Raw genomic sequence first — 18,037 nt, forward strand, 5'->3', positions numbered from 1 at the left:
AATGTATTTTTATAAGCAGGCTGAATTGCATTTGATGTGATGGCCTTAATCTGACACTGTTGATCTTTTATAAATTGAGAAATCAGAACAAGTAATTTTGTACAGAAAGAAACTTAGCTGTAACTGATTGTACTTTATGAGAGATTAAAATAGGAAATGTCATTTAATATGTTATAGTTACATTTTTTTATTTTGTAATCAGAAAAGTACTTCAAAAAGACTGTTGGTTTTTTTTTTTCCTAGACCCTCTGTTAAATGTAATTATCCAGAATTCCCTCAGCCACTAAAAATGATAAGGTAATAAACATTTACCAAACCCCAACTCTCTGGCAGACATTCTAGTAGGTACACAGTACATACCCTTAACAAATTCAGAATCTAGTGGGAAGATTTGTATTTAAATGAATACTCTATGATGTGACACTTACTAAAATTATAGAATTCATAGGGTACAGTGATGGCATGAAGGAATTGGAACATGTTAAAATTATGTATTTCTTTTTTGTAAAAGATACTATTAAGAGAATGAAAATCTAACCGTAAAATGGGAGTAGATTTTCTTCATACATATACTGGCTAAAAACTCGTACCTAGGATGTATAAAGAGCTCCCAAAAATCAATAAGGAAAAGACATATAATCCAATAGGAAAAAGAACCAAGCAACAGAATGAAGAACTACTTCACAAAAGTGTGCATCCAAATGGCCAGTAAACATGTAAAAACATACTTGTCTACATAAGTCATTAAAGAAATGTAAAATCAAACCATAATATGATACCACTCTACACGCACCAGCATGGCAAAAATTAAGAAGAGAGAAAATATTTTGGCAAAGATGTGGAACAAAAAGGAGCTCTCTTGTACCATCTGCAGGAGTGTAAATTGGCACAATACCTTTGGACAATTCTTTGTCATTATCTACTGAAGCTTGCTATATGCACACCTGATAACCTATCAGTTCTACACCTAATTATGTACTCTATAACTAGGTTTTGATGAGAACCTGACTGGAGTAAACTTGAAAAGAAAGATAATGTTGTTGAGAAAATGAGTGTAGCTACATTTTTAAAAAATGAAAATATTTTCCAGGTACTACCTGGAAAATAACCAGCATCTGAAAGAAAATATAGGACCAAAAGAGGGTATTTTTTCTAATGTTTTTGAGACAAGGTCTATGCTCTGTTGTCCAGGCTGGGGTGCAGTGGTATAATCACGGCTTATTGCAGCCTCAACCTCCTGGGCTCAAGCAATCCTGCCACTTCAGCCTCCCGAGTAACTGGGGCTACAAGCAAGCACCACGACACCCAGCTTATTTTTAAACTTTCTTTAGAAACATGGTCTCCTTATATTGCCTAGACTTGGGGCATATTTTTAATGGAAGATATTATAGCAATTTTTTTTTTTCTGATGAGAATGATTCGCTAAAGAGAAAAAAACCCAAGTAATGCAGGAGAATGGGGGATCATTGCAAGAGACAAGTCCTCAAGTAGACAGATAAGAAGGATTGGAATACAGTGTACACATCTGGCTGGGTTAGGAAACAGTTTATCTGCATAAAAGATAATTATAATTTTTTAGACAAAAGTGATTAAGAGCATGGAAGACAGAAAAGAAGGAATAGATATGCAGAGTAAGCACATGGAATCAACACAGTCCTTCAGTCCTTTAATCTCCATGTATAGAGGAAGACTTTCCAGAAAATGGTTCTCAAACTTGAGCATGTATCAGAATCATTTGTAGGACTTGTCAAAACACAGATTCCTTGCCCAGGGCCCAATCCACAGAATTTCGGACTCAGTGGGTCTAGGATTGAATCTGAGAATTTGCATTTGTAACACATTCCTAGGGGATGCTGGCACTGCTGGCTCTGCTGTTCCTCAAAGTATTCCCTGAGGTTCAGGAGTATTCACATCACCTAGAAGTTTATTAGAAATGTAGAATGTCCGGCTCCATTCTAGACCTACTGCATCAGACTCTGCATCTTAACAAGGGACTTATTTACATGTTGATGTTTGAGAATCACCATTTAGGACAGTGTTTTTCAGCTTTGCCCTGAAGTGATTTCAACGTACAGCTATGAGAAGTGAGAAGAGCTGGTTTAGGATGACTCTGGGTCATTGTCTGCATGGCTAAGAGAATGCAAGAATGTATGAGGAAGAGAAGTTGTGTACAGGTCGACATCGTTCTGGTTTTGACATGTTGTATTTGAAAGTTCCTTTGGGACATCAGATGAAGCTATTCAGTTGATTATTTAGATCTGAAGTCCAGGAGAAAGATGCGATAGTGAGTTACAGATTTGAGTGTCATCAGCATGGAAGTAATAATTAAAATTACGGGTGTTGAAGACATTAGCTCAAGAGGATAAGAAAAATAACGGGGAGAAGGAAAGCCGATGACCAGGGATAGGGGAAGAGGAGATGACAGAGGAAATGGGAGAAGAGTAGGGCAAAAGGTTTGAGCAAAAGTCAGGGATGGTGGGATGGGGAAGCTAAGGGCAGAGCGAGTTTTCAAGAGACGAAAGGATTTAATGATGTTTTATGCCTCAGGAAAGTCCAGTAAGAGAGACTGAGAAGTATCAGTTATTTGACCATCTGGAGGTCACAGGAGGCCCTGCCACATGCAGGTCAGGGCAAAGGTAGCCACAAATACCCAGGGGCAGAGGTGTTCCCAGTAAGTGGGAGACACAGAAGTGGGAACATCAGATATTGACAAGCTTTCCAAGAAGCTGAGAAGTACAGAAAAGGCCAAAGTGAGCTTTACAAGGAGGTTCAGGGTGGAAGGTGAGTTTTCCACACAGAGAAGACTGGGATCTTGCAATTTGCCTTGGGAAAGAGCTAGTGATAAGGCAGGGAGTGGCTACTGAACCAAGAAGGCAGGAGCATAGGATGCAGGACATTGGTGGAGCTTGGCTTCAGGAGGAGCCAGAAGTGGATATGAGTAGAAATGAATTCGTCGTTGGAGGGAATTTATACCTCATAGACTTTATTTTCTCTAGAAAGTAGAGGTCAAAGTCATTTGCTGGGAGGGGTCTTGAAGATTTTTTTAAATTTTCATATACTTTCACAACAGATTAAAATCCTTTAATCTATATGTAAAATGTCTAATATACCTAGGCTTTATTGTGTATAAAACATTCATTGTGAAATAACACACTTCCAGATCCACTCCAGAAAAAATTATACTCTGTCCATTAAGAATATTCAACATTGAATTCCTACACAACATCCTTGCTCTTTGAACTTGATTCTCCTCCCACTCTTCCTCCCTGTTTCATCTGGCACTAAAATTTCTTTTTATTTTTATCTGGATGATTTCTCATTGTCTCTTCTATTTATTAAGCTGATTGTTGGAGTGTTTATTCTCATAATACTTTATTTCCAATATCTTGAAGGACTTTCACTCTATCTATTCTCACCATTCCTAGCCCATTCGGATGAATTCTTTTCAAGTAAGATTTCTGAATGACAAATCTCTCTTCATATATATACACACACACACACACACACACACACGCGCGCGCACACACACACACATATATATATGTTCTTTTTTCTGAGATGGAGTCTCGCTCTGCCACCCAGGCTGGAGTGTAGCAGCGCAATCTTGGCTCACTGCAACTTCTGCCTCCTGGGTCCAAGTGAATCTCCTGCCTCAGCCTCCAGAATAGCTGGGATTACAGGCACGTGCCACCATGCCTGGCTAACTTTTGTATTTTTAGTAGAGTCGGGATTTCACCATGTTGTCCAGGCCGGTCTCGAACTCCTGACCTCAATTGATCTGTCCACCTTGGCCTCCCAAAGCGTTGGGATTACAGGCGTGAGCCACCGCGCCCGGTCTGTCTTAATATTTTTAATCAAATGAAAGTAGTTATGTTTTTGAGTTACAAAGATGATATATTCTTACACAGAAATATGAGCCATATCTAGTAGAAAGTAAAATAGTTTCTATTTGTGTGTGTGTGTCTATGGTACTTCCTGCGATCCGTCATGTAGAGCCCCAGTGAAGCTGACCGGAAACAATTTGTCTGCTAATCCTGGATAAGAGAACCGGAAGGAACAGGCTGTTTTGCCAGCTTGAACTTTTTCTCTTTTGTGAGTTGTTCTTGTGCAACCCAATGTAAAAACTACATAACTCTTTTTAACTCTAGGTCATCGTAGGGTATAGTTTTTTGTTTGTTTGTTTGTTTTTTCACTATAAATTGTTGAAGAATGTGATTCCAGAAGTGTAATGGAGTTGCCTTCCACCTTGCAGATTTAGGCTTTGAGGCTTGCTGTGGAGAGCATGAAGCCCACAGCAGAGATGGTTCATTTGCTGGTGGATGGGGGCCCACTGCAGCCTCCCAGTTACTGACAGACAGAGAGGAGGGGGCAGGGAATGAGAGGGGCCTACTCCAGGGCCCTGGGCCTGAACCTGCTGCGCCGTCCTCAAGGTGGGAAGCAGAGAAGAGTCCTGGCTCTCGTTCCAGATCCGAGAGGCAGGGATGAAGCATTTCCCCACCCTTGAATGTGACCTAAGCAAGTTTGTGCTCTGACCACTCAGACCAGCTGCTCCTCCTCCCCAGAGAGAAAAGCACGGGTTCCCAGATGGGCAAGCATGCATTCCTCATTACCCCATCTCCTGCCATGAGGAGTAGGAGGCAGAAGGGACCTCCTCCCCCTCAGCAGACTCAGAGGATGGTCAGGACACAGAAAACTAAGGCTCAAAAAGATGAAGCTAATAATTCAAGGTCATTCACTAGTGGTTGGTAGAGAGTGAATGCAAATCCAGGTTGGTCTAACTTAAAACCTTAGCCCTTAATGGGAATAGACTTCAATCTTTATGGTACTTCCTTTGTTGTAAGCACTCAGAAGAAGGTAATAGATTCATAGTGGCTGGGGTTTGGGAGTCAGCTGTGTTTTATTTGCATACATTGCCCAGGGATTTGTTTGTGGTTTAAAGATTAAAAAGAGAAGAAAGCCCAGAAACTAGCTTCAGCCACAGAAGTGAACCCTAGCTTAAAAGGAGATAGACATATGGGATTTTTTCCAACTCTTCATCCTTCACCTTCCACCCTTACTACTCTAAGATGACTTGATGCTATGTGACAGCCCATTCATTGGTCTCAGTAAATTATGTATGAAGAAATCAATTGACTTGAAAAATTGGGATGCTGGCCTATATTACTATATGGATATTATTATTTATGAACTGTGTAGAAGTAAAGCTAACAGTTGCTGCCTGGAAAAAAATGGTATGGTATATCATGTCTAGTATCATGAGTTCTTAATTAGCAGCTTTTGAATTAAAGGGGGGATATTAGTTATTATTACCTCTACTTAAAGAAAAATACTTTGATCGGTGGTTGTTCTAAGTGGTTTTTATATTTCTTTCAGATGTCGCCCATTTAATGTGGTTTGAAAGACTCTATGTTTGGCTTCAGTGTTTTGAAAAATACATCTTGTACCCAGCGCTAATTTTGAATGCCCTCACTATTGATGCATTTTTAATAAGCAATCACCGGAGACTTGGTACCCAGTAAGTGGTTAATGGTTTATCCTCATAATGATTTGGGTCACATTTTCAATATTGAGTGAATTTTCTGTAAACAGTTTGCAGAAGAAGCCAACCTTTACCGACTGTTATTGGCCATGTAAAAATAAGCCATGGTGGTCTTTTACTCAAAACCCACTGGAGCTAGACAGTTATTGTAGAGTGACTGGGGTGCAAATGAAGTTAGATCTGCTTGAAATGATGTTGTGAATAAATGTCAGTAGATTTGAAAATCATCCTGCAGAAGCTTAGTCAGTGAGCCTTAAGAAGAAGACGGAAGCACAGTGTGAGTCCAGGATTCCTGGAGTTCTTAACATCATGCTTAGAGCTTTATGAACTGCCTCGTGTCATTTCATTTAGCAAATACTCTATCATTTTGTGCTTGTGGGAGGGGGAAATTAATCACTGTCACTGCTGTCTCTTTATCAAGAGAAGCCTCGTAATTTAAACACTGGCACAGAGACTTCATACTGTCCAGATGCCCATGTCTTTCAAAGCATTAACAATGTACAGTCAAGTCACTGGTTTCATATATTAAAATTAATTCTTAATTTACAACATGGAAATCTCCTTGATAGTCTGTAGATTTGTCATTCTGATGAAAGGTGAAAGTTGCTGGTCAAAGAAGTTGGTAGAGTAGAAGGTATAAAAGAGATTCTTTCCCAGATTTGCTCATTAGTCACGTTGCTTAAACACTATGTATCCAAGTCAACCCTAATGCATAATCCCAAACATACTAATTCAAACCTGCTCTTCCTTTCAGGATGTCATGAGGACAAATTAATTAATATTCTTCAAAGATTGAGCAGGCTAAGATAAAAGGCATTTTAATACTCTGTTGGACTTTGAGTAGATTCATAGTCACACAAAGCAGACACTAAATGAAATGATCCCATAACCTGTCCTGATTGGACTCTGCCTTCCTTCTAGTCCAGACCTGTTTCTGTTAGATCAGGGCAAGAATTCTATGTCCTTTGATACTTAAAATTCTAGACTTCAAATCCAGGGATGAGAATTACTCTCACTGGATTTAAGAAAGCAGATAGCTGGACTTAAGACCCCTTATACAGTTTAGGTGGGACCCGATCTAGGAGATGGTCAGAATTAGAACATCGTGAGCTTCTCTAGGGCAGGAATTCCCAGTGTGGTACAGTCCTAGTTGACCCTGTGACTCCCCCCGAGAACAAGGCAGAGCCTCAGTTTCTCGAATGGGGACACACATTCAAAGCCAGAGTAGCAAAGAAGGTATCAGTGCCACTCTGGAAAATCCAGCTAAAGGATTTCAAGTTTTCTCTATTCGACTTCAGGACAAGGACCTTGAGCTAAGCCTGTGGGGTTGAAGCCAAGTTGTTAGAGAAGGCAGATGCAAGGGCTAAGACTCCAGCAGAGTCAAATAAACAGTTCAGGGAGGGTCCATTTGGAAGTAATATTATTCTCCATCCCCTGTAATTTTTTCCTAGACACTAAAGTCAGAAAGCTGCACCTTACCTATGTAGCTCTGAATATCCTCAACGCCCAGATGATAACATCAGCAATTGTTTCACTCAGAACCCAGAACTGGAAATCCCTTTCTATTCCTGATGCGTCTGTAGAAGTAAAAACAAAACGTTTTTTGAGGTTTCAGGCACCCTACTAGACCAACTGTTCTCAAACAGGATAGCAGGAAACCCTGTATCAGTATCACCTTGAGACCTTTTCTAAACTAGAGAAGCCTAGCCCCTCCCTGTGATTTTTGAGAACCATTGTACTAAACAGTCACAGAGTGAGCTTTTCAACAGCAGGCACTGTTTCTTATTCAGCTATTCAATGGCAAACCACTAGTAAGTGTTAGAAGGATGAATGCATGAACAACCAAGTAGGGGTTTGGTAAATTAATGAGTTGGTGAACTGGGGTATCTTGTTAGGTGTTTGTTAGGTGTTTCTGTTTCTTAGAGAATCTAAGAGGATTCTCTCCATCTGTTCCAGGGCATTGCTCACCAATTGTTACCTCAGCCTTTCTAAAACCTTCAGCTAAGTGTGGTGTATCTTCACGTAACATCCTGGATACGTTCTTGAAAACTGTGACTTTAATCAAAACCAATACAAAACCAAATAAAACAAATTTTACTATAGGCTAATTGATAGAAACAAGAGTTAAGTTCCATAGCATATTTCTGGTCACAAAAACATCACCAAACTTCTAAATAAAGACCAAAACACTTCTAATGTTAAACATGGAAATAAATGTGAATAATACATACATTTAGGAAAGATTAATACAAACAAGTAAGATAGTTATTTATCCAAATATTCCAATTCAGTGTATCCAGTGGCTGGAGCCTGTCCTGGCAGCTCAGGGTGCCCAGTGGGAGCCCATGCTGGACAGGACGTCTCCCATCGCAGAACACACTCGCACCCACACTCACACTCACACTGGTCCACATCAGCACATCAGAGCACCTACTGTGCACACCTTTGGGATGTGTGAGGAAACCGGAGAACTCGGAGAAAAACCCACATAGACATGAGGACAATGTACAAACTCCACACTGACAGTGGGGTCCTGGCCAGGAATCCATTTTTTTTTTCCCATCGATGTTATACTGAAACAACATTGAATGAAGCAACGTTATTTGAGGACCTGCTGTATACAATGATCTATGAGCCATTAATGGTAGCCGTTCCTATTGCAATGTTATCAAAGTCATGCACATGAGTCCTTAAAATCTCCCTCAGCTTGAACCAGTCGTCCCTACTAAATATCAAATGGATGCAGGTCATGGAACGTTGGTCACAGAAACAGAAAGTTAGATTTGCTTCTCATCTGGATTTTGCCCGAATCACCCAGAAAATCAGCAGTCTCCCCTGGAAACCAAAATATCCCTAAGTCTTCAAATACGTTATCACTGGGGTTTCTCCACAGGGCTTTGGCTATCCCACAGGGGTTTTTGTACCTTGGGCTGTTGTCAAAGGCAAATGGACCTGAAGTCATTTTTTCCTACTGTATTTTCATCCTGGGCATTAGTTGCGCACTGGAAAAGGAAGGCCAGTTATGGAGCAGTGTTCAGCCTTGCTGCAGGAACACTGAGGGCTCTGGGTTGAGGCTAAAGACAAACTTCCCCATCTGAAGTATGCATTGGAATCAATTGCTAGTTTTTCTCAGATGCCAAATCCAAGCCTGCCGTACAAGGCCTTGGGCAAACCTCACCTCACACATGCTGGAGCAAGGTGGAAACAGATGCAGTCCTAGGTCTGAAGGCACAAAAAACAGCAGATTGAGGCATATGGAATTTCCAACATTTTTTTATGACAAAAATGACAATTTTGTACTTCTTAAATAACCTCATTCTGAGATAAGATATTCATAATGCTGCTAAGGGTCCTGAGTCCAAGATTCTTCTAGGTTTAGGGAAATGGAGGCATGGCCCCAGTTTTCTATACTGAGCCAGGGAAAGAAAGCCTCTCTCTTACAAGTGCAACCATCTTCTAGAAATTTTCCCACCTCTGTCTTGCAGTTGCCAAATATTCTAGCACATTAGAATTGGAGGGAATCTGGTGAAAATGTGCAGTGCCTTTCTTCAGAAAGCCAGGCCCTTCAAGAAGGCACTTGCCTGCTCTCTGGGGCTACTTTGTGATGTGATCATTTGTCCTCCAATCTCAAGATGGATTGTTCATTGTTGACCTTATCATCTGGAGAACTGTACACATGACACATACTCCCTACGTGGGTAGATAATAACAATCTAACCCCTTAGGCAAGAGCACTCAGGACTTCAGTCCTCAAAGCAAAATCTTAGAAGGGTATTTCTTCACCTAACTGTTTTGCTGAGCTCCTTAACTGAAAAGGCCCATTCCATGGGAGAAGAAAACATTGATGATATAATTTTAAACAACAAAAAGGGAGAGCAGAAACCTTATGTTCACTAGGATGACAAATATTCTGAGAAACATTAGAAGTTAATATGTAGAAATAGAAAAGGCTTTATGAAGATACTGGATTATTTTCTCTATTCGGAATTTCCTATCTGTTGTTATGTCACTGTTCCAGTTGGATTCTTTCCTCGTGAAGAGCCATACACTGAGCTGACTCTAGCAGGGGGAGCATGTTGCCTGTTTTCTCATTTGGCACGAGGCTTTCTGGGAAATGTCCATCATCACTGCAGTAGTGAATTCAGACAAGCTCAGAAGGAGCTCTGTGCCCTTGCTGAAGAACATGAGGGACTTTGAAAAGCATGTGATGGAAAGAAAACGTCTGTTGTAATGGCAGACAATGTGCTTGAGAGTCACTCAGGACTGAATTTCTGTTTATGTTCTGCCCCTTTGCGACCTTAGACAAGTTTCTCAAATTCCTTGATGCTCAGTTTATACCCCTGTGAAATACAGACAATAACGGGGCCCCCTAGATTGACTTTTTGTGCCTGTGAAGTGCGTAATGCACCATCAGTTCTGGAGAAATGTGAGCGAATGAAGCTCACCTAGCAGTGTGCATGCTGTCATTGATTGCATCTTTTCTTTTGTTTCCAACAGCTGGGACATTTTTCTGATGATCATTGCTGGCATGAAACTGTTGCGGACTTCATTTTGCAACCCAGTTTACCAGTTTATTAACTTAAGCTTCACTGTCATCTTTTTCCACTTTGACTACAAAGATATTTCAGAGAGCTTCTTACTGGATTTCTTCATGGTGTCCATTTTATTTAGCAAGGCAAGTGAATTAGCTATTTTCTTCATTTTAACATTTTAAAGGGAGCTGTTCTCATCAAATGATTTAAGAGTTTAAAACTTATTCTTTATTAAAAAATTATGGGAGGATATGAAATTGAATTATACATGTATGTTAAACTCTGGCTGCCATTTGGGGAAAATTGCCCATGGAATGTAAGTATGCCATGTTATTTGCTAAAAATCACTAATTAAAATGAATTAGCCATTAGTGTGACTCGAAATTTTATTACCTTCTTCTCTGTTAACAATCTCATTATAAAACTTCCCTAGATCTTAAAATGCTATGAATGAAAGTTTAGCAACCAAGTTCTCTGGTCCCTCCCTCCCTCCCTCCCTCCCTCCTTTCCTTTCTGCCTCCTTTCTTTCCTTCCTTCCTGCCTGCCTGCCTGCCTTCCCACCTTCCTGCCTTCCTGCTTTCCTTCCTTTTTTCTTCTCTTTTCTTTTTGCCTCTTGAAGTAAATTTAAAGAACTGGTATGCAAGAGCAGGGGCTCTTGGAGTATTTCCAACATGCTTAGCTTGTCTGAAGTCAAGATTTCATCTGTTGAGCAAATTTATACATGGGCAATGAGAAATCCTACTTATAATTCAGGCAAATATATGGGGCTTGTATCTAATGTTTAGTTAATGGGAGAGAAATAAAATCCTCTGGATACTTGGGGGTTCTCCATGACCATATCTAGCCTGATCACTGTAATGAAACCTAGGTTTGTAAGCAGAAACAGAAATAAATTTGGAACAACTCTTGGTAAATAAACTCAGTGATGATACAACCTCTTTCGCGTGGTGTTCACACTCACAACCCCAGTTGAATACAGCAGCCATGGGGTTTCTTGTGGAGACTGACTTCAGCAACACCTTTCCCCTTTTAGTTAATAATCTTTTTAATTGTAAGGTTTTCTAAATTTTAAATGTTTAAAATCTTTTCACCTCTTAATCAGTTCTGTTCATCTTTATTTTATTTCTATTACTTACCTTTCCCTTCTACTGCCTTTCTCTTGGATTCTCTTAGGTAACAAAAAATCAAAAACTCTTGTATCATACTAAAGATGCCTCATAAGTAATTGCCACCACCCCATCATTGCACGTGAATTTCTTCGTTTTTTATTTTAGAGAAAGAGTCTCACTCCTTCACAAACACAATGCCACTCACAGGCTGGAGTGCAGTGGCACAATTATTGCTCACTGCAGCCTCCAACTTCTGGGCTCGAGTGATCCTCCTGCCCCATCCTCCTGAGTAATCAGGACCACAGGCATGCACCACCACGCCTGGCTAATTGTTTTAAAGACTTTTTGTAAAGATAGGGTCTTGCTATGTTGCCTAAGCTTGTCTCCAACCCCTGGCCTCAAGTGATTCTCCTACCTTGGCCTCCCAAAGTGTTGGGATTACAAGCAGGAGCCACTGCACCTGGCCCCCAATTTCCTCTTATAACTCCAACTGGGTACTAATTTTCAGTCACCTACATCCCTCTTGTGTTATCTTCCGTTGGTTTCTCACTATTACTTCTGCAGCCTGCCCCAATTTCTGTATTTTATTGTAGACCCTGGCCTTGGTCAAACATTTGTTTCCTGTTTGCTGAGTTCTGTTTTGTTCTGATTAACTTATCCCATTTTTCTTACTGTACAAATCACAGACTTCCATAAGCGATTTTCCTTCCTTACGTATCAAATTCTGTTATCTCACATAATAAATGTAGCATTATATCCTATAATCTTTAAACTATTTGTGAAGTTACTAGAAATTATTTCACTGCTTGCAGGAGTAAGAGTTTATCATCAGATGTAAAATGTGGCTTGGCGCAGTGGCTCGCGCCTGTAATTCCAGCACTTTGGGAGGCTGAGATGGGCAGATTGCTTGAGCTCAGGAATTCAAGAGTAGCCTGGGCAACATGGCAAAACCCAGTCTCTACCAAAAGTACAAAAATTAGCCAAGAGTGGTGGCATGTGCCTGTTGTCTCAGCTACTCAGGAGGCTGAGGCAAGGGAATTGCTTGAACCCAGGAGGTGGAGGTTGCAGTGAGCCAAGATCGCACCACTGCACTCCAGCCTGGATGACAGGAATGAAACCCTGTCTCAAAAAGAAAAAAAAAAGAAAAAAAGATGTAAAATGTGCCAGAAAGAGTTCAATCCTGACTCAGGCATTATTTACATTTTGACACAATGATGTTTGTATTCCTTTCTGAGTCTCAGTTTCCTGTAAAACGGAAAATAATGCCTTTCTTTAAAAAAAAATATAGTAAAATGAACAGAATGAAAAGGAGCTATTTATCAATATAAATAGGAGGATTTATCAATATAACTGAAAAAAGTTAAGTAGAACATACTCTCCAATAGAAGGTTGTGTTTTTAAAGCTGTATGTAAGTAGAAAAAGAGAAGTGACACACTGTGTTTATGAAGGAACGTGGCCACTTTTCCACACTAAACTGTCAGTTTCATATCATCTTGTATTCCTGAGTGGCTCCAGGTGAACAGAAGAGGAGTGAGGTTTCTTTCTGTAAGAGTCCTAGAGCCTGGCTTCTAAATAATTCCATATCTGTAGTGAGAAGAGTGGCTTTCCTTTATGGGAGCACAGGCCATCTTTCCCCATCCTGACAGCGTTCTGCACCGACAGCAGTCCACTGACAAAAATATGTGGCTCGAAGTGGGTATCTCACCCAAAGCGGCTTTCAAGGCACAAAGAAAGGGAGTAAGCATGGCTGTCAGTCATCCTTCTGGTCGGTGCAGACCCTTAGCGACATCCTGTGCAGAATGGGGAGGGTGGAACCTGACAAGGACATGATCTAGGCTGGGCACAGTGGCTCATGCCTGTAATCCCAGTACTTTGGGAGGCTGAAGAGGGTGGATTATCTGAGGTCTGGAGTTCGAGACCAGCCTGACCAACATGGTGAAACCTCATCTCTACTAAAAATAGAAAAAAAATTTAGCTGGATGTGGTGGCAGGTGCCTGTAATCCCAGCTACTCGGGAGGGTGAGGTGTTGCAGTGAGCTGAGATCCCACCACTGCACTCCAGCCTGGGCAACAGAGTGAGATTCTGTCTCAAAACAAACAAACAAACAAACAAACAAACAAACAAACATGATCTAAAGCGAAATGCACAAAAACTTGGTTATGCAGGCATTTGACTCACTTTGCCATCATCTTTTTGAAGCACCAGTTAGCATATGAATAATTTCAGATACAACCAGAGTTGCAGCTTTCTTATTTTCTCTAATTGAGGGAGCATTGGCACATAGTATTTGAATAGTCCACTCTTAGACTGGGATAATGGCTAAGTATCAAAGAAAGAAAAGAAAAATTAGTGAGAGAAAAGCTAGGAAAGTAGGCGGCAAGTCAGAAAGTTGGGGATTCTGAGTACTGGCCAATCTCACCTCCCGCTAATGCCTGATCACTCTTCATCTTCAGAGAGCTGGTGGCAATGAGTTTTCTGGAATGAGAAGCAAGATCTTACTCTCTGAGAAAAAGAATATAGTGAAAGAAAGAGAGTGTCTGTGATTTTCCTGGAGAAAAACCAGTGGATATTAGTGACAGAAGATGATTATATCAAGGAGAAGTTCACAGTTAAGGTCCCCTATAAAGATTCTGCCTGAAGGTCCTAATTGATAGCTCCTTTTCATTCTGCTCATTTTAATATATTTTTTTCAAAAAAAAAAAAAAAGTCTCTTTGAATGTATTTCCTAGGGGCTTTCTAGAAGCCTCCACTGTTGTGCTTACAGGCAATACTGCTCTCTGGGACGATTACTTGCAAAATGTGAAATGTTGCTTGTCCACTAGACTCATGGAAGCCCTGCTTATAACAGGTCCTGTCATCTGACCACTGCAGATGTCCCCCAGCCCTCCGCTCAGCCTTGCTCATGCTTCACTAAATAGAGAATTATTATTAGCCTGGCAGCCCCCCTCACAGAAGGGCTGTGAGGTTCTTGAAGACACATTTGGATGGGCACTCAGTTTCCTCAGAAGAAAGGAGCTGCCCAAATATAGGACACAGTATTATTTTGAGTCGGTTGCCTCTAATCCTTCGGGCTTTATGGGTAGAAAGGGAGGAGAGAAGTGATTAGTGAGAGGGTGAGATCAAAGCACCAGGAGGCCAAGGAAGGAAACAGATGGCTTCCAAAGGGCCCAGGCCCTGCCCGTATGATATTCTCTACCTCCCTAAGCCCCCAAATCCCCCAATCCTCCTGAGGTCTGGAGAATGACTATTGCCTAGTCTCTTTAAGTCTGCCAGACCTGGTTAAAAAAAAAAAAAAAAAAGGGGGGGGGTGGGAGGTGGCGGGGCCCGGTGCAGTGGCTCCCTCCTGTAATCCCAGCACTTTGGGAGGCCAAGATGGACAGATCACGATATCAGGAGATCGAGACTATCCTGGCTAACACGGTGAAATCCTGTCTCTACTAAAAACACAAAAAATTAGCCGAGCATGGTGGCGGGTGCCTGTAGTCCCAGCTACTTGGGAGGCTGAGGCAGGAGAATAGCAGGAACCCGGGAGGCGGAGCTTGCAGAGAGCCGAGAACGCACCACTGCACTCCAGCCTGGGCGACAAGGCAAGATTCCATCTTACAAAAAAAAAAAAAAAAAAGTTTGGGGGTGGAAATATTGAGTTCCAAGGCCGGAACCCACCAGACAAGTTAAGTGTAGCCTGTGTATTGAGATGGTGGGTGGGACACTTTCTACTGAATGGCGCCCTGGGCTTGCATGTGTGTGGATATGTGGGTGGGTGTGTGTTGGGGACAGGGGGCGGTTGGGGAGGGTAGAAGGGTCCCAGCATGTCCCTTCCTGAGATGTGTGACCCTCCAACCACACATTCTTCTTCCTCGCTCCTTCATTTCCTCCATCCGGTCCCTCTCTTTATCTTGCTTCTTCAGTCATTCCTTTCTTTTAAGAACTTTTGTTATTCATTGGTGACATTTCTGGTTGTCTTGGTCTTTAGGGTACAGTAAAACGTGCAGATGAGGATATTGGGTTGCAAGGAATATTGATTGTTACAGGAGCAAAGATGACAGTACTCTTTCATGACCTCCCACTGGCCCTGAAAAAGTTCTTAAAAACCATTGTTGGCTGGGCACAGTGGCTCATGCCTGTAATCCCAGCACTTTGGGAGGCCGAGGTGGGTGGATTACCTGAGGTCAGGAGTTTGAGACCAGCCTGGTCAACATGGTGAAACCCTGTCTCTACTGAAAATCCAAAAATTAGTTGGGCGTGGTGCCACATGCCTGTAATCCAGCTACTTGGGAGGCTAAGGCAGGAGAATCACTTGCACCCCAGAGGAGGAGGTTGCAATGAGCCGAGATAGTCCCATTGCACTACAGCCTGGGCGACAGAGCACAACTCCATCTCAAACACAAACAAACAAACAAACAAACAAAAACATTGTTTTTAAAATCGTGGTAACTTTGGGTTGTTACAGGATGTAGAAGCAGAACTTGAGAAAATCCTGCCATAGGATCATTCTGCCAGCATTTCCAGAATACATTAAACATGAAATTCTACAGGCCATTAGTTCAACATGGGACATAACACTGTTGCCACTTAGGAGATCAAAATGAATGCATGAGGTTGTATTTATGATAAAGCTGTATGAATGATCACACCAGAACCGTGATGTGTGGCTTTCTCATGGACAGCCCCACTGGGGGTTCAAGTTATTTGAAATTGAAGTTTCTAAATGGCATTTTCCTTATTTTGTGAGTACAGGTAGAAAGTCTTGGATTAAAATTGAGCCACTTTTTAAAAAAGTACATACTTATACAGAAGTACTTGTTCAAAATACTTAGTTCAAAAAAGCAATTGTTCATTCATTGAGCACTTACTGGGTGCCTGTCAGGCACTGCACTAGGTATTATACAAAGATTATTAGTAATACAAATGATGCCAAATCTTTGTTTGGTATTTTCTGTGGGCCAGGAACTGTTCTGAACACTTTGTGCATAATAACATATGTAATCTTCACAACAGCTTTGTGGGTGGATACGCCTCATTTGACAGGTGAGAAAACTGAGGCACAGAAATTAAGTGAATTGCCAGAAAGTCTCCTAGCTATATAATAGTAGGGCAGGATTCAAAGCCAGGCAGTCTGGCTTTGAGTCTGTATTTTGTGATACTGCCTTCCCTGCTTGGAGAGTTTGAAAAAAGAGGCAGACAAGTAAAGAGATAATTACAAGAAAGGATGATAAGGGAGGTGATAGCGGTAGAGTTTCATGAGCGCTAGTGCCCACTCTAACCTGAGAGAACCAAAAACGATGCTCACCTTAAGCTTTGAGGAAGAATCAGTAAGTCAGGCAAAGAAGGCAGGGAGGAGTGAGTTACGCAGAGGAAGTTGCATGTGTAAAGGCACAGAAGCAAGAGAGGAGTTGGCACATTCCAGAAACCACGAGATATTTGGGAAGTGTGAAAACCTGGAAAGGGGAGTGGATGGTTGGGAAAGTAAGAGATGAACCCAGAGGTGTCTGTGAGATGGATCTCGAAGGACCCAGCATGCCATGCTACAGAGTGTGGACTTCATTCCTACTTCGGCTGATGGCTGTTAAGCAGAGGAAAAACAGATCAGAATTGCATTTTGGAACTATCCCTTTGTGGAATTGAATAAATGATGAGAAGGCACGGAGTCTTGGAACTGAACAGGAGATTATTGCAGTCATCCAAGCAACTCATGAGGACTTGAACCGAGGTGGCAGAAGTGAGGGGAAGGAGGGAACAAATTCAGGAAGCATTTGAGAGAGAGTTGATTATGTTTAGTGACCAGATAGATTCGGGAGAGAGTGTACTGCGGGTGAAAGCCGCCTCTGGGAGAGCTCTCAGCATACTTCAGTGACTAGATGAAAGGGGGTGTCATTAACTAGATTAGGGAATAATAAAAAGAGAAAGACATTTTTGGGAAAAGGATTTTTTTTTAAGACGGAGTCTTGCTCTGTCACCCAAGCTAGAGTGCAGTGGCATGATCTCGGCTCACTACAACCTCTGCCTTCCAACTTCCAGCGATTCTCCTGTCTCAGCCTCCTGGGTAGCTGGGATTACAGGCGCCTGCCACCACACCTGGCTAATTTTTGTATTTTTAGTACAGACAGGGTTTCACCGTGTTGGCCAGGCTGGTCTTGAACTCCTGACCGCAGGTGATCTGCCTATCTCAGCCTCCCAAAGTGCTGGGATTACAGGTGTGAGCCACCGTGCCCAGCTGACAAAAGAGAATTTAACAGTTTACATAACTTATTGAATGACCCAAAGGCATTAATGATGGCATTGAAGTTCTGTTTTTATTTCTCCTTCTCTCCCATCTGTTGACTTTATAGTTAGACTTGCTGTCTCTGCGTGGTGGTAATTATGGTCACTAGCAGTTCTACATTTATAGCATTCTTATGACTAATAATCTTCACCCAAAAGAAAGAGTATCTTTCTTGATAGTTTCAGCCAAAGTCTTGGAGTAGGGGAGAAGTCTCATCGACATTTTGTGTCACATGTTCATTCTTGAACTAGGTACAATGGCAGGAAGGATATGGGTTCCCTAGCTGATGAGTCCTGGACTGCCTGCCCACCCCTGGAATTTCAACCAAACCACAGGGACTGGAAGTCAAGGGGAGCAGATGGAAGTGGCAGGTGGCCACTGCATTGGACTACACAGAAGGTCATGTTTAACATACTGGTGCCTGTGAGTGTTTTAGAAGCACAGACCGCTGGGATTGGACTTGCTGGGTCAAGATGATGCTCTTGAAAGGGTCTCAGTAGAGAATCGTTCCAAAACACATATTGCTACCAACAGGGATGACCAGCATTTAAGAAACAGGTAGAGAAAAAAGGATGTAACAAAAGATTGAGAAA

At 41.7% G+C, this 18,037-nt stretch overlaps 1 protein-coding gene across 2 annotated transcripts in view; it reads left to right on the plus strand.

Annotated features, from left to right (window-relative positions):
• PCNX2 (pecanex 2) overlaps positions 1–18,037 on the plus strand; it is a 309,389-nt gene that overhangs the window by 148,847 nt on the left and 142,505 nt on the right. For both annotated transcript variants that reach the window (XM_028849636.2, XM_028849638.2), the window contains exons 20-21: positions 5,374–5,515; positions 10,037–10,214. In XM_028849636.2, the coding sequence (XP_028705469.2) occupies positions 5,374–5,515; positions 10,037–10,214 (320 nt within the window). The remainder of the gene's footprint in view (positions 1–5,373; positions 5,516–10,036; positions 10,215–18,037) is intronic.

This window comes from Macaca mulatta, chromosome 1 (assembly GCF_049350105.2).
Source record: "Macaca mulatta isolate MMU2019108-1 chromosome 1, T2T-MMU8v2.0, whole genome shotgun sequence".
In the NCBI taxonomy this organism is placed as follows: Eukaryota; Metazoa; Chordata; class Mammalia; order Primates; family Cercopithecidae; genus Macaca; species Macaca mulatta.